A 22914-nucleotide genomic window follows, 5' to 3' on the forward strand; every position below is an offset into this window, starting at 1 on the left:
TTTGCCCCCAAATCACCTCTTTCTGCCCCCAAATCCCCCCTTTCGGACCCCCAAAAACGACAACAAAAGCAAGAATACAAAAACTGGGTTTTTTTTCGCCCCAAAATGGGGCCATTTGATCCCATTGTCCCAAAATGGTCATTTCTGCTCTGGGTTTTTTCACACTTTTTGGGGTTCTTTGGGGTTTTTTTTTTTGAGGAAGGACGCAGAGGGGGCGGGGCTTAGAAAGGGGGCGTGGTCGGGAGTGGGCGGGGCGTACGGAGGGGCGTGGTCAGGGATATGGTTGGCTTATGGAGGGGGCGTGGTCATTGGTGGGCGGGGCTTGAGAAAATTGTGGGCGGGGCTTATGGAGGGGACGTGGCCATTGGTGGGTGAGGTCAGGGGGCGTGGTCAGGAACGGGATTGGCTTAGGGAGGGGGGCGTGGTCAGTGGTGGGCGGAGCATGAGAACACTCAGATGTGGGCGGAGCTTGGGGGCGTGACCATTGGTGGGCGTGGCCTGAGGACGCTATGAAATGTGGGCAGGGCTTATCGAAGGGGAGTGATTAAGGGTAGGAGGGGCTTATAAAGGGAGCGTGGTCGATGTGGGCGGGGATTGGGGGCGTGGCCACCGATGGGATTGGCTCAGGGAGGGGGCGTGGTCATTGGTGGGCGGAGCCTGGGAACACTACGGAATGTGGGCGGGGCTTGTGGGGGGCGTGGTCATTGCTGGGCGGGGCATATGGGGGTGTTAGAAGGGTGGGCGGGGCTTATGGAGGGGGCGTGGTCAGGAATGGGATTGGCTCAGGTAGGGGGCTTGGTCATTGGTGGGCGGGGCTTGAGAAATCGAAATGTGGGCGGGGCTTATGAAGGGGGTGTGGTCATTGGTTGGCAGTATTTGGGGGCGTGGTCAAGGTGGGCGTGGCTTCTGGGGGGGGCGTGGCGTGACGATGGAGGGGCTTATGGATGAGTGGAGCCTATGGATGGGGGGGCGTGGCCGGAAGTGGGCGGGGCTCGTTGAGGGGTGGGGGTCAGGAGGGCCGCATTCTCATTGGGCGGGGCTCATGTGGGCGTGGTCAGCGAAGGGTGGGCGTGGCTTTCCGGCCCCGCCCACTGAAGCCGCCATTCGTCGGCAGCCAACTGGTGGCGTCGCGTCGACCAACCGGCGTCCTCCAATCCTGCGGGGTGGGCGGGGCGTTGGAAAGGGGGGGAGGGGTGGGGGAGTGACGTCACAATGGCGCGTTTGTGACGTCACAATGGGGAGGATTATGACGTCATAATGGCGTACCGCGGAGGAAAGCGGGTCCCAATGTGTCCCATAGGCGGGAGATTTCAGCCAACGTCGCCCATGGGACGGAGCCCGGAGCTGTTGGGGGGGGGGAGGGGGGATATAGGGGGCGATGGGGGGTGAAGGGGGGGGTGGGGTTTGGGGTCATCCCCAAATGGGACCCAAATCTGCCCCCCATCCCCCCCAAACGGGTGTGAAAAGAGCAGAGATCAGCCCCAAATGGCCTGAGATCAGCCCCAAATTGGACCCCATAGTGACCCCAAATCGCCCCCCAATAACCCCCCCAAAAAAGCCCATAATGACCCCAACCCACCACACGCTGAGCCCAACCCATCCCGTGGTGACCCCAAAACCACCCCACAGTGACCCCAAACCATCTCAGGACTCCCAGACCACCCCATAATGACCCCAAAGCACCCCATAATGCCCCCAAACCACCTCATAACGACACCAAACCACCTCAGGGCCCCTCAATTCACCCCATAGTGACCCCAACCCACCCCATAATGCCCCCAAACTACCCCATAATGTCCCCAACCCACCCCATTATGCCCCCAAACCACCCCATTATGCCCCCAAACTACCCCATAATGTCCCCAACCCACCCCATAGTACCCTCAACCCACCCCATGGTGACCCCAAACCACCCCATAATGCCCCTAACCCACCTCATCATGCCCCCAAACCACCCCATAATGACCCCAAACAACCCCATAATGCCCCCAAACCACCTCAGGGCCCGTCAATTCACCCCATAGCGCCCTCAAACCACCCCCTAATGACCTCAAATCACCTCATAATGACCCCAAGCCACCCCATAATGACCCCAAATCACCCCATAGTGCCCCCAAATCACCCCATAACGACCCCATACTCACGGCACCGGCGCAGGCGCTGCTGTAGGGGTCTGAGGGCAGCACCCATGGGTGCCATGGGGGGGAGGTCGGCTCCCAGGAGCTCCTCCAGGAGCAGAGCGTGGGCGCAGCCCCGCAGTGGGGCGTCGGGGGGGGCCCCATCCCGCAACCCCACCCCGACCCAACCTGTGGCCGTCCAATGGGATTTGGGGGTCACCCAATGGGGTTTGGGGGCACCCAATGGGGTTTGGGGGTCACTCAATGGGAGTTGGGGGCACCCAATGGGGTTTGGGGGTCACTCAATGAGAGTTGGGGGCACCCAATGGGGTTTGGGGGTCACTCAATGAGAGTTGGGGGCACTCAATGGGATTTGGGGGCACCCAATCGGAGATGGGGGTCACTCAATGGGAGTTGGGGGCACCCAATGGGATTTGGGGGTCACCCAGTGGGGTTTGAGGGCACCCAATGGGGTTTGGGGGTCACTCAATGAGAGTTGGGGGCACCCAGTGGGGTTTGGGGGTCACTCAATGGGAGTTGGGGGCACCCAATGGGGTTTGGGGGTCACTCAATGGGAGTTGGGGGCACCCAATGGGTTTTGGGGACCCTTGTTGGGATTTGGGGACCCCCGTTGGGATTCTGGGGTCACACAATGGGATTCTGGGGTCACGCAATGGGATTTGGGGACCCCCGTTGGGATTTGGGGTCCCCCAATGGGACTTGGGGACCCCCACTGAGAGTTGGGGACACCCAGTAGGATTTGAGGACACCCAATGGGTTTTGGGGACCCCCATTGGGATTTGGGGACCTCCATTGGGATTTGGGGTCCCCCAATGGGACTTGGGGACCTCCATTGGGATTTGGGGACCCCCATTGGGATTTGGGGACCCCCGTTGGTATTTGGGGCCCCCTAATGGGAGTTGGGGACACTCAAAGGGAGTTGGGGGCACCCAATAGGGTTTGGGGGTCACTCAATGGGATTTGGGGACACCCAGTAGGATTTGAGGACACCCAATGGGTTTCGGGGACCCCCGTTGGGATTTGGGGTCCCCCGTTGGGATTTGGGGTCCCACCTTGGCTGGGTCTCAGCACGATGATGTAATCGGGGCTGCCGCATTCCACAGCCTTCCGGAACTCCGCTTCGCTATGGGGGCACCCAATGGGGTTGGAGACCCCCCCCAAAATGTCCCCCCCCCCCATAATGTCCCCCCCATAATGTCCCCACTCCCATAATGTCCCCACGCCCATAATATTCCACCCCATAATGTCCCCTCCCCCCCCATAATGCCTCCCTCATTATATCCCCCCCCACAATGTCCCCCCCATAATGTCCCCTCCCCCCCCCAAAATGTCCCCCATAATATCCCCCCCATAATGCCCCTTCCCCCATAATACCCCCCCATAATGTCCCCTCCCCCCCTTCCTGTCCCCCCCATAATGTCCCCTCCCATTATATCCCCCCCCACAATGTCCCCCCCATAATGTCCCCTCCCCCCATAATATCCCCCCATAATGTCCCCACTCCCATAATGTCCCCTCCCCCCATAATGTCCCCTTCCCCCATACTGTCCCCTCCCCCCATAATGTCCCCCCATAACGTCCCCTCCCCCCATAATGTCTCCCCCCCCATACTGTCCTCTTCTCCCCCCCATAATGTCCCCTCCCCCCATAATGTCCCCCCCATAATGTCCCCTCCCCCCATAATGTCCCCCCATAACGTCCCTTTCCCCCATAATATCCCCCTCATAATGTCCCCTTCCCCCATAATATCCCCCCCACAATGTCCCCTCCCCCCATAATGTCCCCCCATAATGTCCCCCCCCATATTGTCCCCTCCCCCCATAATGTCCCCCCCATAATGTCCCCTTCCCCCATAATATCCCCCCCACAATGTCCCCTCCCCCCATAATGTCCCCCCATACTGTCGCCCCCATAATGTCCCCCCCTTAATGTCCCCTCCCCCCATAATGTCCCCCCATACTGTCGCCCCCATAATGTCCCCCCCCCACATTGTCCCCTCCCCCCATACTGTCGCCCCCATATTGTCCCCTCCCCCCCATAATATCCCCCCCATAATGTCCCCTCCCCCCATAATGTCCCCCCATAATTTCCCCCCCAAATTGTCCCCTCCCCCCATAATGTCCCCCCATACTGTCGCCCCCATAATGTCCCCCCCCATATTGTCCCCTCCCCCCATAATGTCCCCCCATAATGTCCCCCCCACAATGTCCCCTCCCCCCATAATGTCCCCCCCGTAATGTCCCCTCCCCCCCATAATATCCCCCCCATAATGCCCCCCCCCCCCCCCCCCCCATATTGTCACCTCCCCACCAGGCTCTGTTTGGGGGCTCCCAGGCGGAGGCGGAGGCGGCTGCTGAAACCTGGGGGGACATTGGGGGGACATTGGGGGGACATTGGGGGACATTGGGGGGACATTGGGGGACATTGGAGGACAATGGGGGGACATTGGGGGACAATGGGGGACGTTGGGGGACAATGGGGGGACATTGGGGGACAATGGGGAGGCATTGGGGACCATTGGGGGGACAATGGGGGGACATTGGGGGACAGTGGGGGGCATTGGGGACACTGGGGGGACAATGGGGGGACATTGGGGGACAATGGGGGGCATTGGGGACCATTGGGGGGGGGCAATGGGGAGACATTGGGGGACAGTGGGGGGCATTGGGGACATTGGGGGGACGTTGGGGGACAATGGGGGACAATGGGGGGACATTGGGGGACAATGGGGGGACATTGGGGGACATTGGAGGACAGTGGGGGGATTGTGGGACAATGGGGGACATTAGGGGGCATTGGGGGACAATGGGGGGACATTGGGGGACAATGGGGGACGTTGGGGGACAATGGGGGACAATGGGGGGCATTGGGGGACAATGGGGGACATTGGGGGACATTGGGGGGCATTGGGGAACAATGGGGGGTCATTGGGGGACAATGGGGGACGTTGGGGGACAATGGGGGGACATTGGGGGACAATGGGGGGCATTGGGGGACATGGGGAGGCATTGGGGACCATTGGGGGGACAATGGAGGGACATTGGGGGACAGTGGGGGGCATTGGGGACATTGGGGGACAATGGGGGGCATTGGGGACCATTGGGGGGGGCAACGGGGGGACATTGGGGGACAGTGGGGGGCATTGGGGACACTGGGGGACAATGGGGGGCATTGGGGGACATTGGGGGGGAAAAATGGGGGGACATTGGGGGACAATGGGGGGCATTGGGGACCATTGGGGGGGAAAAATGGGGGGACATTGGGGGACAATGGGGGGACACTGGGTGACAATGGGGGGACATTGGGGGACAGTGGGGGGCATTGGGGACATTGGGGGACAATGGGGGGCATTGGGGACCATTGGGGGGACGTTGGGGGACAATGGGGGACAATGGGGGGACATTCGGGGACATTGGAGGACAGTGGGGGGATTGTGGGACAATGGGCGGACATTGGGGGGGCACTGGGGGACATTAGGGGGCATTGGGGGACAATGGGGGGACATTGGGGGACAATGGGGGACGTTGGGGGACAATGGGGGGACATTGGGGGTCATTGTGGGACAGTGGGGACATTGGGGGGCATTGGGGAACAATGGGGGGTTTTGGGGGACATTGGGGGACAATGGGGGTCATGGGGGGGACATTGGGGGACAATGGGGGGACATTGGGGGTCATTGGGGGACATTGGGGGACAATGGGGGGACATTGGGGGGGCATTGGGGGACATTAGGGGGCATTGGGGGACAATGGGGGGACATTGGGGGACAATGGGGAGGCATTGGGGACCATTGGGGGGACAATGGGGGGACAGTGGGGGGCATTGGGGACATTGGGGGACAATGGGGGGCATTGGGGACCATTGGGGGGACGTTGGGGGACAATGGGGGCAATGGGGGGACATTGGGGGTCATTGTGGGACAGTGGGGACATTGGGGGGGCATTGGGGGACATTGGGGACATTGGGGGGCATTGGGGAACAATGGGGGGCTTTGGGGGACATTGGGGGACAATGGGGTTCATTGGGGGACATTGGGGTTCATTGGGGGACATTGGAGGACAATGGGGGGACATTAGGGGTCATTGGGGGACATTGGGGGGACATTAGGGGTCATTGGGGGACATTGGGGGACAATGGGGGGATATTGGGGGACAATGGGGGGCATTGGGGGACATGGGGAGGCATTGGGGACCATTGGGGGGACAATGGAGGGACATTGGGGGACAGTGGGGGGCATTGGGGACATTGGGGGACAATGGGGGGCATTGGGGACCATTGGGGGGGGCAACGGGGGGACATTGGGGGACAATGGGGGGCATTGGGGGACATTGGGGGGGAAAAATGGGGGGACATTGGGGGACAATGGGGGGACATTGAGGGACATTGGAGGACAGTGGGGGGATTGTGGGACAATGGGGGACATTAGGGGGCATTGGGGGACAATGGGGGGACATTGGGGGTCATTGTGGGACAGTGGGGACATTGGGGGCATTGGGGAACAATGGGGGGCTTTGGGGGACATTGGGGGACAATGGGGGGACATTAGGGGTCATTGGGGGACATTGGGGTTCATTGGGGGACATTGGGGGACAATGGGGGGACATTAGGGGTCATTGGGGGACATTGGGGGGACATTAGGGGTCATTGGGGGACATTGGGGGACAATGGGGGGCATTGGGGGACATGGGGAGGCATTGGGGACCATTGGGGGGACAATGGGGGGACATTGGGGGTCATTGGGGGGCATTGGGGGACATTGGGGAGCATTGGGGAACAATGGGGGGCTTTGGGGGACATTGGGGGACAATGGGGGGCATTGGGGGGACATTGGGGGGCATTGGGGGGCAATGGGGAACATTGGGGTCCCATTGGCTCGCACTGACCGGGCAGCAGCGGTTCTTTGGGGTTGACCTCGCGGGGGGTCGGGACGGCCACGGTGACCCCCCCCTTATTTGGGGTGGGGGTTTTGGGGTCGGTGGGACCCCGTAAGGCCCCGCTGAGACCCCGTAAGGCCCCGCTGAGCGCCAGGCGGAGTCGGGGTCGGTTCAGGGTGGGGATGCAAAGAGAGCGCACGGCCGCCATGTTGGCCCCCAGGTGGGCCCCCGTCAGCAGCAGCACCAGGAGCCACGTCAGCCTGCGGGACGCACACGGCACCTGTCACCTTCCAGGACCTGAATGGACGCACGTCACCTTCCAGGACCCTACAGAACCCATGTGACCTTCCAGGACCTTATGGGACCCATGTGACCTTCCAGGACCCTACAGAACCCATGTGACCTTCCAGGACCCTATAGGACACGCATGACCTTCCAGGACCTGAATGGACGCACATCACCTTCCAGGACCCTACAGAACCCATGTGACCTTCCAGGACCTTATGGGACCCATGTGACCTTCCAGGACCCTACAGAACCCATGTGATCTTCCAGGACCTTATCAAACAGACATGACCTTCCAGGACCTTATAGGACCCACGTCACCTTCCAGGACCTACAGAACCCATGTGACCTTCCAGGACCTTATGGGACCCATGTGACCTTCCAGGACCCTACAGAACCCATGTGGCCTTCCAGGACCTTATGGGACCCATGTGACCTTCCAGGACCCTACAGAACCCATGTGACCTTCCAGGACCTTATGGGACCCATGTGACCGTCCAGGACCCTACAGAACCCATGTGACCTTCCAGGACCTTAATGGACACGCGTGACCTTCCAGGACTGTACAGAACCCACGTGATCTTCCAGGACCTTGATGGACCCATGTGACCTTCCAGGACCTGATTGGACGCACGTCACCTTCCAGGACCCTACAGAACCCATGTGACCTTCCAGGACCTGAATGGACGCACATCACCTTCCAGGACCCTACAGAACCCATGCGACCTTCCAGGACCTTATAGGACCCACGTGACCTTCCAGGACCCTACAGAACCCATGTGACCTTCCAGGACCTTATCAAACACACATGACCTTCCAGGACCTTATAGGACCTATGTGACCTTCCAGGACCCTACAGAACCCATGTGATCTTCCAGGACCTTATCAAACAGACATGACCTTCCAGGACCTTAATGGACACACATGACCTTCCAGGACCCGACAGAACCCATGTGGCCTTCCAGGGCCTTATCAAACACACATGACCTTCCAGGACCTTATAGGACCTATGTGACCTTCCAGGACCCTACAGAACCCATGTGATCTTCCAGGACCTTATCAAACAGACATGACCTTCCAGGACCTTATAGGACCCACGTGACCTTCCAGGACCCTACAGAACCCATGTGACCTTCCAGGACCTTATGGGACCCATGTGACGGTCCAGGACCCTACAGAACCCATGTGACCTTCCAGGACCCTATAGGACACGCGTGACCTTCCAGGACTGTACAGAACCCATGTGACCTTCCAGGACCTGAATGGATGCACGTCACCTTCCAGGACCCTACAGAACCCATGTGACCTTCCAGGACCTTATCAAACAGACATGACCTTCCAGGACCTTATAGGACCCATGTGACCTTCCAGGACCCTACAGAACCCATGCGACCTTCCAGGACCTTATAGGACCCATGTGACCGTCCAGGACCCTACAGAACCCACGTGACCTTCCAGGACCTTAATGGACACACATGACCTTCCAGGACCCTACAGAACCCACGTGATCTTCCAGGACCTTGATGGACCCATGTGACCTTCCAGGACCTGATTGGACGCACGTCACCTTCCAGGACCCTACAGAACCCATGTGACCTTCCAGGACCTTATGGGACCCATGTGACCTTCCAGGACCCTACAGAACCCATGTGGCCTTCCAGGACCTTATGGGACCCATGTGACCTTCCAGGACCCTACAGAACCCATGTGACCTTCCAGGACCCTACAGAACCCATGTGACCTTCCAGGACCTGAATGGACGCACATCACCTTCCAGGACCCTACAGAACCCATGTGACCTTCCAGGACCTTATCAAACACACATGACCTTCCAGGACCTTATAGGACCTATGTGACCTTCCAGGACCCTACAGAACCCATGTGATCTTCCAGGACCTTATCAAACAGACATGACCTTCCAGGACCTTAATGGACACACATGACCTTCCAGGACCCTACAGAACCCATGTGACCTTCCAGGACCTTATGGGACCCATGTGACCTTCCAGGACCCTACAGAACCCACGTGACCTTCCAGGACCTGATTGGACGCACGTCACCTTCCAGGACCCTACAGAACCCATGTGACCTTCCAGGACCTGATTGGATGCACGTCACCTTCCAGGACCCTACAGAACCCATGTGACCTTCCAGGACCTTATGGGACCCATGTGACCTTCCAGGACCCTACAGAACCCATGTGACCTTCCAGGACCTTATCAAACAGACATGACCTTCCAGGACCTTATGGGACCCATGTGACCTTCCAGGACCTCATTGGACACACGTCACCTTCCAGGACCTGAATGGACACACGTCGCCTTCCAGGACCCTACAGAACCCACGTGACCTTCCAGGACCTTATGGGACCCATGTGACCTTCCAGGACCCTACAGAACCCATGTGACCTTCCAGGACCCTATAAGACCCATGTGACCTTCCAGGACCCCATAGGGTTACCCTGATTGGCCACCCTTACAGCTAACTGCTGCCCCTGCCCTCTGATTGGCCCCACCCACAACTGAGCCCCGCCCCTCATCCAGCTTCACCCTCTTATTGGTTACACCCATGGCGAGGCCCCACCTCTTCCCATTTCTTCCTTCTGATTGGACAAACCCCAAGTAAGGCCACGCCCATTTTGCAGCCCAAACCTCTTATTGGCCACCCCCCTTGTAAAGCCCCGCCCCTTTTCCTTATCTACCCTCTAATTGGCCACACACACAGCTAAGCCCCGCCCCTCACCCAGCTCCACACTCAGGCCAATGCTGCAACCATGACCCGCCCCTCATCCCAGCCCTGCCCTCCGATTGGACACCCACACAGCTAAGCCCCGCCTCTAAGCAGATCCCTGCCCTCTGATTGGCTCACCACGGCCGTCCCTCCAGCACCGGCAGCAGCAGCAGCGCCAGCAGCAACCCCAGTGCGTTCACCACCGTCTCCTGCCCAGTATAGACCAGTAAAGACCAGTATAGACCAGTACAGACCAGTATAAACCACTGCAGACCGCTATAGACCAGTACAGACCAACAGAGACCAGTCCCTCCCATTTCCTCCCAGTATATCCCAATATATCCCAGTCCGTCCCAGTATATCCCAGTTCTTCCCAGTCCATCCCAGTATATCCCAGTAGCCCCCAGTCCCTCCCAGTATATCCCAGTCCCTCCCAGTCCCCTCCCATTGCCCTCCCAGTCCCTCCCATTCTCTCCCAGTCCATCCCAGTCCCTCCCACTGCCCTCCCAGTTCCCTCCCAGTACATCCCAGTATATCCCAGTCGCTTCCACTGCCCTCCCAGTATATCCCAGTCCCTCCCAGTCCCTTCCAGTACATCCCAGTCCCTCCCAATGCTCTCCCAGTTCTGTCCCAGTATATCCCACTGCCCCCCAGTCCCTCCCACTGCCCTCCCAGTATATCCCAGTCTCTCCCAGTATATCTCGGTTCCCTCCCAGTCCATCCCAGTATATCCCAGTCCTCTCCCAGTCCCTCCCAGTATATCCCAGTTCCCCTTTAGTCCCTCCCACTGCCCCCCCAGTCCCTCCCATTGCCCTCCCAGTCTATCCCAGTCCATCCCAGTCGCTCCCATTGCCCTCCCAGTCCATCCCAGTCTCTCCCAGTTGCTTCCACTGCCCTCCCAGTCCCTCCCAGTCCATCCCAGTCCCTCCCATTCCCCCCCACTCCCTCCCATTCTCTCCCAGTACATCCCAGTCCCTCCCGTTGCCCTCCCAGTCCCTCCCATTCTCTCCCACTGCCCTCCCATTTCCCTCCCATTCCCTCCCAGTATATCCCAGTCCCTCCCATTCTCTCCCAGTCCCTCCCAGTCCATCCCAGTCCCTCCCAGTATATCCCAGTCCCCTCCCATTCCCTCCCAGTATATCCCAGTCCCTCCCATTCCCTCCCAGTATATCCCAGTCCCTCCCATTGCCCTCCCAGTCGCTCCCACTGCCCTCCCATTCCCCCCCATTGTCCTCCCATTCCCCCCCACTCCCTCCCAGTCCCCTCCCAGTCCCCCCCATTGCCCTCCCATTCCCTCCCAGTATATCCCAGTCCCTCCCAGTCTCTCCCAGTCCCCCCCATTGCCCTCCCAGTCACTCCCACTCCCTCCCAGTCCATCCCCGTCGCTCCCATTGCCCTCCCAGTCCCTCCCAGTATATCCCAGTCCCTCCCATTGCCCTCCCAGTCCCTCCCATTTCCCTCCCATTCCCTCCCAGTATATCCCAGTCCCTCCCAGTCCCCCCCATTGCTCTCCCAGTCCCTCCCAGTCCCCCCCATTGCTCTCCCAGTCCCCCCCATTGCCCTCCCATTCCCTCCCAGTATATCCCAGTCCCTCCCAGTTCCCCCCCATTGCCCTCCCAGTCCCTCCTAGTCCCCCCATTGCCCTCCCAGTCCCTCCCAGTCGCTCCCATTCCCTCCCAGTATATCCCATTCCCTCCCAGTTCCCCCCCATTGCCCTCCCAGTCCCTCCCAGTCGCACCCATTCCCTCCCAGTCTCTCCCACTGCCCTCCCAGTCCCTCCCAGTTCCCCCCCATTGCCTTCCCATTCCCTCCCAGTATATCCCAGTCCCTCCCAGTCGCTCCCATTCCCTCCCAGTATATCCCAGTCCCTCCCAGTCCCCCCCATTGCCCTCCCAGTCCCCCCCATTGCCCTCCCATTCCCTCCCAGTATATCCCAGTCCCTCCCAGTCCCCCCCATTGCTCTCCCAGTCCCTCCCAGTCCCCCCCATTGCCCTCCCAGTCCCTCCCAGTCCCCCCCATTGCACTCCCAGTCCCCCCATTGCCCTCCCATTCCCTCCCAGTATATCCCAGTCCCTCCCAGTCCCTCCCCCTCACCTGACTGCCATCCTTGGCCGCCACCTCGGCCGCGTTGTCCCTCCTCGCCTGATGCACCGCAATGGCCGCCCGCGTGGCGCCGCCCGCCACCCCCCACCACGCTCTGACGGCCACGGCGGGGTGACGTCAGCACCCCGTGACGTCATCGCCGCCCTGGGGCCACACCTCTCCCCCCTCCCCCCCCCTTCAGCCCCTATAGAATGCTGTACATTACCCCATGACGTCAACCCCCTCCCCATGACATCACAACCCCCTATGATGTCACCAGCCCCCTATGATGTCACACCCCCTCCCCCACCGATGACATCAGCCACCCATACCTCCACCAGCGCCGGCACGAGGGGCGCCACGTGGCACCAACCCCATGACGTCACCCTCCCCCATGACGTCCCCCCCCAACCCCATGACGTCACTACCGCTACCCTATGACGTCACGCCCCCCCCGCCCCCATGATGACGTCACCCACCCGTGCCGCCGCCGCCCCCGCCAACACCAGAGGCGCCGCGCCGGGCCAGGCGGGGGCCGACAGCTCCAATAGCAGCGCCGCGTCGTTGATGACGTCAGCAGCCAACCTGGGGGAGTGGGTGTGACGTCATCGCCTGTGTGATGTCATCGCCCCCGTGACGTCATCGCCGCCACGACGGGATGAGGTCGGTTCTCACCGCCACTGCTTGGCCTCGCAGTCCAGGGCGCTCCTGGAGGGGAAGGGGTGGACCAGTATGGTCCAGTACAGACCAGTATGGACCAGCATGGACCAGTATAAACCAGTATGGGCCAGTATAGGCCTGCATGCACCAGTATAGACCAGTATGGACTTGTATAGACTAGTATGGACCAGTATAAACCAGTATGGACCTGTATAGGACAGTATGGACCAATATAGACCAGTATGGACCAGTATAAACCAGTATGGACCTGTATAGGCCAGTATGGACCAGTATAGACCAGTATGGACTTGTATAGACTAGTATGGACCAGTATAAACCAGTATGGACCTGTATAGGCCAGTATGGACCAGTATAGACCAGTATGGACCAGTATAAACCAGTATGGACCTGTATAGGCCAGTATGGACCAGTATAGACCAGTATGGACCAGTATAAACCAGAATAAACCAGTAAGGATGAGTGTGAACCAGCATATATCAACACAGACCAGTATGGACCAGTACAGACCAGTATGGGCCAGCATGGACCAGTATAAACCAGTATGGGCCAGTATAGGCCAGTATAGACCAGTATGGACTGGTATAGGCCTGTATGGACCAGTATAGACCAGTATAGACCAGTATGGCCCAGTACAGACCAGTAGGGCCCAGTACAGACCAGTATGGCCCAGTACAGACCAGTACAGACCAGTACAGAGCAGTATGGCCCAGTACAGACCAGTACGGCCCAGTATGGCCCTGTATGGCCCAGTACAGACCAGTATGGCCCAGTACAGACCAGTAAGGCCCAGTACAGACCAGTATGGCCCAGTACGGGCCAGTACAGACCAGTACAGACCAGTATGGCCCAGTACAGAGCAGTATGGCCCAGTACAGACCAGTATGGCCCAGTACAGAGCAGTATGGCCCAGTACAGATTAGTATGGCCCAGTACGGACCAGTAGGGCCCAGTACAGACCAGTATGGCCCAGTACAGCCCAGTACAGCCCAGTACAGACCAGTATGGCCCAGTACAGACCAGTACTCACCCCTGAATGGAGGCGAAGGCGATGCGCGTCACCATCCCAACTCCGTCTGCGGGGGCAGCCATTTTGGGGTGAAAAACAGCGATTTTGGGGCACCAGGAATGAGGAATTGGGGGGAAAGGGGCAAATTTGGGGTGAAAGTGGGAGAATTGGGGTGGAAAAGGGAAATCTTGGGGGTGAAAATGGTACATTTTGGGGGGAAAAGGGGGATTTTTGAGGTGGGAAAGGGATATTTTGGGGGGGGGAATGACGATTTTGGGGTGAAGATGGGATGTTTTGGGGTGAAAAATGGTAATTTCAGGGGGAAAGTGGGATGTTTTGGGGGTGAAAATGGGATGTTTTGGGGTGAAAATGGTCCATTTTGGGTTAAAAAGTGGAATTTTGGGGTGAAAATGGGAAATTTTGGGGTGAACAATGGTGATTTTGGCGTGAAAAAAAGGTGATTTGGGGTTTTCGGGGTCGAATTTTGGGTTCTTTTTGTTGACATTGGGGGCCTGGGGGCTAAAATTAAGGCTTTTTTGGGGTCAAAATGGGGGTTTTGGGGTCAAAATTGCGGTCTTGTGGGCCAAAATGCTTTTTTGGGGGGGCCAAAATTAAAGCTTTTGGGGTCAAAATCAGTTTTTGGGGGGGCCAAAGTTGGTTCTTGTGGGGCCAAAAATGAGGTTTTTGACGTCAGAATTGGGGATTTTTGCTCAAAATTGGGGTTTTTTGGGGTCAAAATTGGGCTTTTTGGGGCCCAAACAATCCTGGCAATGGGTGGGTTTCGGGGTTGGGGATGATTTTGGGGTGAAAAGGGGCAATTTTGGGGTGAAAAATGGTGATTTTGGGTTTTTGGGGTCCAATTCGGGGTTTTCTTGGGTCGAATTCATGGTTTTTTTGGGTCAAAATTGGGAATTTGGGGACAAAAGGGGTTTTTTGGGGGTCAAAATGGGGGCATTTGGGGGTTGAAACGGGGGTTTTTGGGGGGTCAAAATGTTTTTTTGGGGGTCAAAATTGGGTATTTGGGGTCAAAATTGGAGCTTTGGGGCCAAAATTCAGATTTTGGGGGTCAGAATTGGGGTTTTTGGTCTGAAATTGGGGGTTTGGGGCCAACATTAAAGGTTTTGGGGGTCAAAATTGGGCTTTTGGGGGTCCGGACAGTGGGGTTTTTGGCTGGCAATGGGTGGGCTTTGGGGTCAGGGGGGGATTTTGGGGTGAAAAGGGGAAATATTGGGGTGAAAAATAGGACATATGGGGACATTGCAAAACTGGGATGTTTTAAGGCCAAATTGAAGGCTTTTTGGGGTCAAAATTGGGCTTTTTGGGGTCTGAACAGTGGGGTTTTCGGCTGGCAATGGGTGGGCTTTGGGGTCGGGGAGGATTTGGGGCTGCAAAGGGGAAATATTGGGGTGAAAAATAGGACATTTGGGACAATTCAAAACTGGGGTGTTTCAAGGCCAAATTGAAGGCTTTTTGGGGTCAAAATTGGGCTTTTTGGGGTCTGAACAGTGGGGTTTTGGCTGGCAATGGGTGGGCTTTGGGGTCAGGGGGGGATTTTGGGGTGAAAAGGGGAAATATTGGGGTGAAAAATAGGACATTTGGGGACAATTCAAAACTGGGGTGTTTTAAGGTCAAATTGAAGGCTTTTTGGGGTCAAAATTGGGCTTTTTGGGGTCTGAACAGTGGGGTTTTTGGCTGGCAATGGGTGGGCTTTGGGGTCGGGGAGGATTTGGGGCTGAAAAGGGGAAATATTGGGGTGAAAAATAGGACATTTGGGGACAATTCAAAACTGGGGTGTTTTAAGGTCAAATTGAAGGCTTTTTGGGGTCAAAATTGGGCTTTTTGGGGTCTGAACAGTGGGGTTTTGGCTGGCAATGGGTGGGCTTTGGGGTCGGGGGGGGGATTTTGGGGTGAAAAGAGGGGGGTTTGGGGTCTGACCCCGCAGCAGCCAGGTGAGGGTGGCTCCCATGGGGGTGGCGGCGCCGTCCCCGACCCCGACGGCCTCAAACACAGCGCGGGTGGCGATGATCCCCGACAGGGAGCTGCACAGAGCCTGCACCACCAGAAACCAGTATGGACCAGTACGGACCAGTATGGCCCATAGGGACCGGTTTGGACCAGTACGGACCAGTATGGCCCATAGGGACCGGTTTGGACCAGTACGGCCCATTGGGACCCATATGGACCAGTATAGAGCAGTATGGACCGGTATGAATCACTAGGGGTCATCACGGACCAGTATGGACCAGTATGGACCAGTACGGCCCATATGGACCAGTATGGACCAGTATGGATCACTCGGAGTCATTACAGACCAGTATGGATCAGTATGGACCAGTATGACCCATAGGGACCAGTACAGACCGGTATAGAGCAGTATGGACCGGTATGGATCACTAGGGGTCATTACAGACCAGTATGGCCTATAGGGACCAGTACGGACCAGTATAGACCAGTATGGACCGGTATGGATCACTAGGGGTCATTATGGACCAGTATGGATCAGTACGGACCAGTATGGCCCATAGGGACCAGTATAGACCAGTATGGACCAGTATGGATCACTAGGGGTCATTACAGACCAGTATGGCCCACAGGGACCAGTATGGACCAGTATAGACCAGTATGGACCAGTATGGATCAGTAGGGGTCATTACGGACCAGTAAGGACCTCCCATATGATCTCCCATTGCCCTCCCAGTATATCCCAGTCCCTCCCATTCCCTCCCAGTTCCCTCCCAGTCCCTCCCAGTCCCTCCCATTGCCCTCCCAGTATATCCCAGTCCCTCCCAGTCCCTCCCATTGCCCTCCCATTCCCTCCCAGTATATCCCAGTCCCTCCCATTCCCTCCCAGTATATCCCAGTATATCCCAGTCCCTCCCAGTTCCCTCCCAGTCCCTCCCATTGCCCTCCCAGTATATCCCACTCCCTCCCAGTCCCTCCCAGTTCCCTCCCAGTATATCCCAGTCCCTCCCATTCCCTCCCATTGCCCTCCCATTCCCTCCCAGTATATCCCAGTTCCTCTCATTCCCTCCCAGTATATCCCAGTATATCCCAGTCCCTCCCAGTTCCCTCCCAGTCCCTCCCATTGCCCTTCCAGTATATCCCAGTCCCTCCCAGTCCCTCCCAGTTCCCTCCCAGTCCCTCCCAGTATATCCCAGTCCCTCCCATTCCCTCCCATTGCCCTCCCATTCCCTCCCAGTATATCCCAGTCTCCTCCCGGTCCCTCCCAATATATCCCAGTTCCCCTTTAGTCCCTCCCATTCCCTCCCAGTCCCTCCCATTCCCTCCCAGTCCCTCCCAGTATATCCCAGTCCCTCCCATTCCCTCCCAGTATATCCCAGTATATCCCATTCCCTCCCACTTCCCTCCCATTCCCTCCCAGTATATCCCAGTCCCCACCATTGCCCTCCCAGTCCCTCTCAGTATATCCCATTCCCTCCCAGTCCCTCCCAGTCCCTCCCAGTCCATCCCAGTCTATCCCAGTCTCACCTGTGCGCTGTCCCAGCACTGGTACTGCAGATAATCGGGGCTGACGCTGTGGGGGAACCCCGATGGGAGCAGCACCCTCTGTGGGGATGGGGGGCACTGTCAGCACCCCCCAAATAACCCCCAAATCCCCACATCTGACCCCAAAACTGCCCCCCAATCCCTCATTTCCCCCCATATTCCCCCGTTTTGCCCCCCAATTTCCCCCATTTCCCCCCAAATTTCCCCAATTTCCCCCCAAATTTCCCCCCATTTCCCCCTATTTCAACCCATTTCCCACCAATTTCCCATTTTCTGCCCAATTTCCCCCCAATTTCCCCTCAAATATCCCAAAATTTACCCCATTTCCCACATTTTTTCTCCATTTCCCCCAAATTTCCCCCAATTTCCCCCAAATATTCCCAACTTCCCCCAATTTTCCCCAATTTCCCTCCCATTTCCACCCATTTTCCCCCAATTTCCCATTTTCTGCCCAATTTCCCCCAATTTCCCCCCAATTTCCCCTCAAATATCCCAAAATTTACCCCATTTCCCACATTTTTTCTCCATTTCCCCCAAATTTCCCCCAATTTCCCCCAAATATTCCCAACTTCCCCAATTTCCCTCCCATTTCCACCCATTTCCCCCCAATTTCCCATTTTTTGCCCAATTTCCCCCCATTTTCCCCCAATTTCCCCTCAAATATCCCCAAATTTACCCCATTTCCCACATTTTTTCTCCAATTTCCCCAAATTTCCCCAATTTCCCCCAAATTCTCCCAGTTTTCCCAAAATTTCCCCCATTTCCCCCAAATATTCCCAACTTCCTCCCAAATTTCCCCCCAATTTCCCCCTATTTCAACCCATTTCCCCCCAATTTCCCATTTTTTGCCCAATTCCCCCCAATTTTGCTCTAATTTCCCCAAATATTCCCAATTTCCCCCAAATTTCCCCTCAAATTTCCCATCTTTCCCCAATTTCCCCCTCGAATTTCCCCCCAATTTCCCTCCAATTCCCCCAAATATTCCCAATTTTCCCCCAAATTTCCCCTCAAATATCCCCCAAATTTCCCCATTTCCCCCAATGTCCTCATTTTCCCCCCAATTTTCCCCATTTCCCCCCCAATTCCATCCTTCTTTCCCCAACTCTTCCCCCCTTTCCCCCGATTTTCCCCAATTCCGCCCTTTCCCCCCCAGTTCCCCCATTTTTTCCCAAATTCCCCCTTTTTTTTTACCCCAAATTCGCCATTCCCTCTTCCCTTAGTTTCCTCATTTTTTCCAAAATTTCTCCCCATTTTTCCCCATTTTTTCCCCCAAATTCCCCCATTCCTTCCCCAACTCTTCCCCCCTTTTCCCCGATTTCCCCCAATTTATATCTTTTTTCCCCATTTTCCTCGCTTTTCCCCAAATTCCCTCTTTTTCATCCCAAATTCCATTTCCCCCAAATCCCCCCATTTTCCCTCGATTTTTCCCCATTTTCCCCCCAAGTTCCCCCACTCCCTCCCCAAACTTTCCCTCCTTTTCCCCGATTTCCCAAAATTTCCCCTTTTTCCCCCGACTTCCCCCCATTTTTTCCCAAATTCCCCCTTTTTCACTCCAAATTCCCCCATTTCCCCAAAATTTCCCAAATTTCCCCGAAGTTTTCCCCATTTTCCCCCCAAGTTCCCCCACTCCTTCCCCAAACTTTCCCTCCTTTTCCCCGATTTCCCAAAATTTCCCCTTTTTCCCCCGACTCCCCCCATTTTTTCCCAAATTCCCCCTTTTTTCCCTCCATTTTTCTACCTCTGCCACTCTGCGCAGCGCCCCCTTGCGACACGGCGGGGCGGGACCTGCGCGGGTCACGGGGTCACCGCGGGGTCACCGCAGGGTCACCCCGGGGTCACGCCGGAAAAGGGGGGGGGGGGGGAGGGGGGAGCGGGAAGGGGTCGGGGCCGCTCCGTACCCGAAAGTTCCGCCATTGTGCGGCTGACGGGCAGCGACTTCCGGCGGCGCGCTAGGAACCACTTCCGGTACTCTATGGTGCCCGCTCGGGGCCGCGCTGGGAGGACGGTCCTCCGGAACTCGATGATTTGCTATTGTAGCGCGTTATGGAGAGGTCCTCCGGGACTCTATGACCGCTATCGGGCCGCTCTAGGAGGCAAGTCCTCCGGAACTCTATGGTTTCCTCCTGGCTTACATTAAGGGAAGGTCCTCCAGGACATAACGTGTCCCCCCCCCCCCCCCCCCCGCACTGGGGCGCTCTAGGAGAACAGTCCTCCAACACTCTATGGCTGCCAGCGTGGCATACCTCCATAGGCCCACGGGACACTCTAGGCCGACACCTTCAGTCTCTATGGCCGCAGAGCCACTCTGGCACCTCTTCCCCCACCTCTCTATGGTCTCACCCCCCTCCCCCCCCCCCATAGAGCCACACACAGATCCCATGGAAACGGATTAAAGCACTTTATTGGGGGGGGGGTGGGGGGGGGGGGGGCTCCTGTGGGGCACACAGGGGTGCTATGGGGCACACAGGGGCACTAGGGGGCACCCATGGGTGCTATGGGGACAACCAGGGGTCGCTATGGGGGTTTCATCAACACACAAACAATAGGACTGATGGCCTTCCCCCATTGACTCGACCCAACATTGGCCATGGGGCAGCTGTGGGGCACACAGGGATGCTATGGGGCACAGAGAGATGCTATGGGGCAGCTATGGGGACAACCAGGGGTTGCTATGGGGTTTCATCAACACACAAACAATAGGATTGATGGCCTTCCCCCATTGGGTTGACCCAACGTTGGCCATGGGGCAGCTATGGGGCACACAGGGATGCTATGGGGCAGCTATGGGGCAGCTATGGGGACAACCAGGGATCGCTATGGGGCTCTCCAACACAAAACAACCGGACTGATGGCCTTCCCCCATTGACTCAACCCAACGTTGGCCATGGGGCAGCTGTGGGACACCTATGGGGCACAGAGAGATGCTATAGGGCAGCTATGGGGCAGCTATGGGGACAACCAGGGATCACTATGGGGTTCCATCAACACACAAACAATAGGACTGATGGCCTTCCCCCATTGCCTCAACCCAACCCAAGACCCAACGAGGGCCATGGGGCAGCTATGGGTGCTATGGGGACACCTCAAAGACAACCAGGGGCTGCTATGGGCTCTCCTTAACAGATAAACAATGGGACTGATGGCCTTCCCCCATTGGGTTGACCCAACGTTGGCCATGGGGCACCCATGGGGCAGCTATGGGGCAGCTATGGGGACAAGCAGGGATCCCTATGGCCTTCCCCCATTGCCTCAACCCAACCAATCCCCCCCCCCAATCCCCCACCCCCCATCATCTCCCACCCCCCCATCATCCCCCCATCCCAACTTGTGGGTCGCTTCATGGGGGGGGTTATGGGGTTATGGGGGGTTATGGGTCCCCCTTCGTCCCCCCATCCCAACTTGTGGGTCGTGTAATGGGGGAGGGTTACGGGGGGGTTATGGGTCCCCCTTCATCCCCCCACCCCAACTCCTGGGTCGCTTAAGGGGGGGGTTATGGGGTTATGGGGGGGTTATGGGGGGGTTATGGGTCCCCCTTCATCCCCCCATCCCAACTCGTGGGTCGCTTAATGGGGGGGGTTATGGGGGGGTTATGGGTCCCCCTTCGTCCCCCCATCCCAACTTGTGGGTCACTTAAGGGGGGGTTATGGGGGGGTTATGGGGTGTGTGGGGGGGTTATGGGGTTATGGGGGGGTTATGGGTCCCCCTTCGTCCCCCCACCCCAACTCGTGGGTCACTTAAGGGGGGGGGTTATGGGGGGGTTATGGGTCCCCCTTCGTCCCCCCACCCCAACTCGTGGGTCGCTTCATGGGGGGGTTATGGGGTTATGGGGGGGTTGTGGGGGGGTTATGGGTCCCCCTTCATCCCCCCACCCCGACTCGTGGGTCGCTTAAGGGGGGGTTATGGGGGGGGTTATGGGTCCCCCTTCGTCCCCCCATCCCAACTCGTGGGTCGCTTAAGGGGGGAGGGGTTATGGGGGGGTTATGGGGTGTGTGGGGGGGTTATGGGGTTATGGGGGGGTTATGGGTCCCCCTTCGTCCCCCCACCCCAACTCGTGGGTCGCTTAAGGGGGGTTATGGGGGGGTTATGGGGTGTGTGTGGGGGTTATGGGGGGGTTATGGGTCCCCCTTCGTCCCCCCATCCCAACTCGTGGGTCGCTTAAGGGGGGGGGTTATGGGTCGCTTCACGGGGGGGGGGTTATGGGTCCCCCTTCATCCCCCCATCCCAACTCGTGGGTCACTTAAGGGGGGGTTATGGGGTGTGTGGGGGGGTTATGGGTCCCCCTTCATCCACCCACCCCAACTCGTGGGTCGCTTCATGGGGGGGTTATGGGGTTATGGGGGGGTTGTGGGGGGGTTATGGGTCCCCCTTCGTCCCCCCACCCCAACTCGTGGATCTCTTAATGGGGGGGTTATGGGGTTATGGGGGGGTTGTGGGGGGGTTATGGGTCCCCCTTCATCCTCCCCCCCAACTCGTGGGTCACTTAAGGGGGGGTTATGGGGGGGTTAAGGGGGGGTTATGGGTCCCCCTTCGTCCCCCCACCCCAACTTGTGGGTCGCCTAAGGGGGGGTTATGGGGGGGTTATGGGTCCACCTTCGTCCCCCCTCCCCCAACTCGTGGGTCGCTTAAGGGGGGGTTATGGGGGGGTTATGGGGTTATGGGGGGGTTATGGGTCCCCCTTCGTCCCCCCACCCCAACTCGTGGGTCGCTTCATGGAAGGGTTATGGGGGGGTTATGGGTCCCTCTTCATCCCCCCATCCTGACTCGTGGGTCGCTTAAGGGGGGGGGGTTATGGGTTTATGGGGGGGTTATGGGGGGGTTATGGGGGGGTTATGGGTCCCCCTTCGTCCCCCCACCCCAACTCGTGGGTCGCTTAAGGGGGGGGTTATGGGGTTATGGGGGGGTTGTGGGGGGGTTATGGGTCCCCCTTCATCCTCCCCCCCAACTCGTGGGTCACTTAAGGGGGGGGGTTATGGGGTTATGGGGGGGATATGTGGGGGTTATGGGTCCCCCTTCGTACCCCCACCCCGACTCGTGGGTCGCTTCACAGGGGGGGGGTTATGGAGGGGTTATGGGGGGGTTATGGGGGGGTTATGGGTCCCCCTTCGTCCCCCCACCCCAACTCGTGGGTCACTTAAGGGGGGGTTATGGGGGGTTATGGGGTGGTTATGGGGGGGTTATGGGGGGGTTAAGGGGGGGTTCTGGGGCGGTTCGGGTCGCGGGGCTCAGCTGATGTAGACGCGGTGGAAGTCGTGGGCCCCGAAGGCGGCGTTGCATTTGGGGCACTTCCTCTGGCGGGTGTCGTAGCGGCTCTTGACGCACTCGAAGCAGAAGACGTGGAAGCATTTGGTCAGCACCGCGTCCTTCTTGCGCGCGTTGCAGCACGGGCACGTCAGGCGGGCCTATGGGGGGGGGGGGGGGGGAAGGGGGGGGTTAAAGGGGGGGGGAGGGGGAGGGGGGAGAGGGGGGGGGAAGTGGGGGTGAGGGGGAGGGGGGAGAGGAAAAGGGGGGGAGGGGGAAGGGGGGGAAGAAAAGGTCAAAGGTGGGGGGGAGGGGGGAGGGGGGGGGAGTGGGAGGGGGGGAGGAAAAGGGGGGGGAGGGGAGGAAAAGGGGG

At 58.2% G+C, this 22914-nt stretch overlaps 1 protein-coding gene across 3 annotated transcripts; it reads right to left on the bottom strand.

Annotated features, from left to right (window-relative positions):
• Positions 1 to 75: 75 nt before the first annotated feature.
• LOC121108943 (RUS family member 1-like) lies at positions 76 to 19246 on the bottom strand. Of its 3 annotated transcripts, XR_006932617.1 has the most exons (12): positions 19202 to 19246; positions 19042 to 19088; positions 17286 to 17363; positions 15732 to 15846; positions 13818 to 13863; positions 12785 to 12817; positions 12589 to 12694; positions 12122 to 12224; positions 10166 to 10236; positions 7022 to 7272; positions 4441 to 4498; positions 3191 to 3261 (listed from the first exon to the last, which is right to left on the bottom strand). XR_006932617.1 is itself a non-coding variant. In XM_046906224.1 (10 exons), the coding sequence occupies exons 1-10, from the start codon at positions 19215 to 19217 to the stop codon at positions 1041 to 1043; spliced, it is 948 nt and encodes a 315-aa protein (XP_046762180.1). In that variant the 5' UTR covers positions 19218 to 19246; the 3' UTR covers positions 76 to 1040. The 3 variants fall into 3 exon arrangements, 1 of the variants encoding a protein (XP_046762180.1); XR_006932618.1 differs by lacking the exon at positions 12785 to 12817; XM_046906224.1 differs by lacking the exons at positions 12122 to 12224; positions 12589 to 12694; positions 12785 to 12817; positions 13818 to 13863; positions 15732 to 15846 and adding exons at positions 76 to 1156; positions 1267 to 1344; positions 2145 to 2306.
• Between the last annotated feature and the right edge of the window lie 3668 nt (positions 19247 to 22914).

Source organism: Gallus gallus, unplaced genomic scaffold (assembly GCF_016699485.2).
Source record: "Gallus gallus isolate bGalGal1 unplaced genomic scaffold, bGalGal1.mat.broiler.GRCg7b scaffold_102, whole genome shotgun sequence".
Classification (NCBI taxonomy): Eukaryota; Metazoa; Chordata; class Aves; order Galliformes; family Phasianidae; genus Gallus; species Gallus gallus.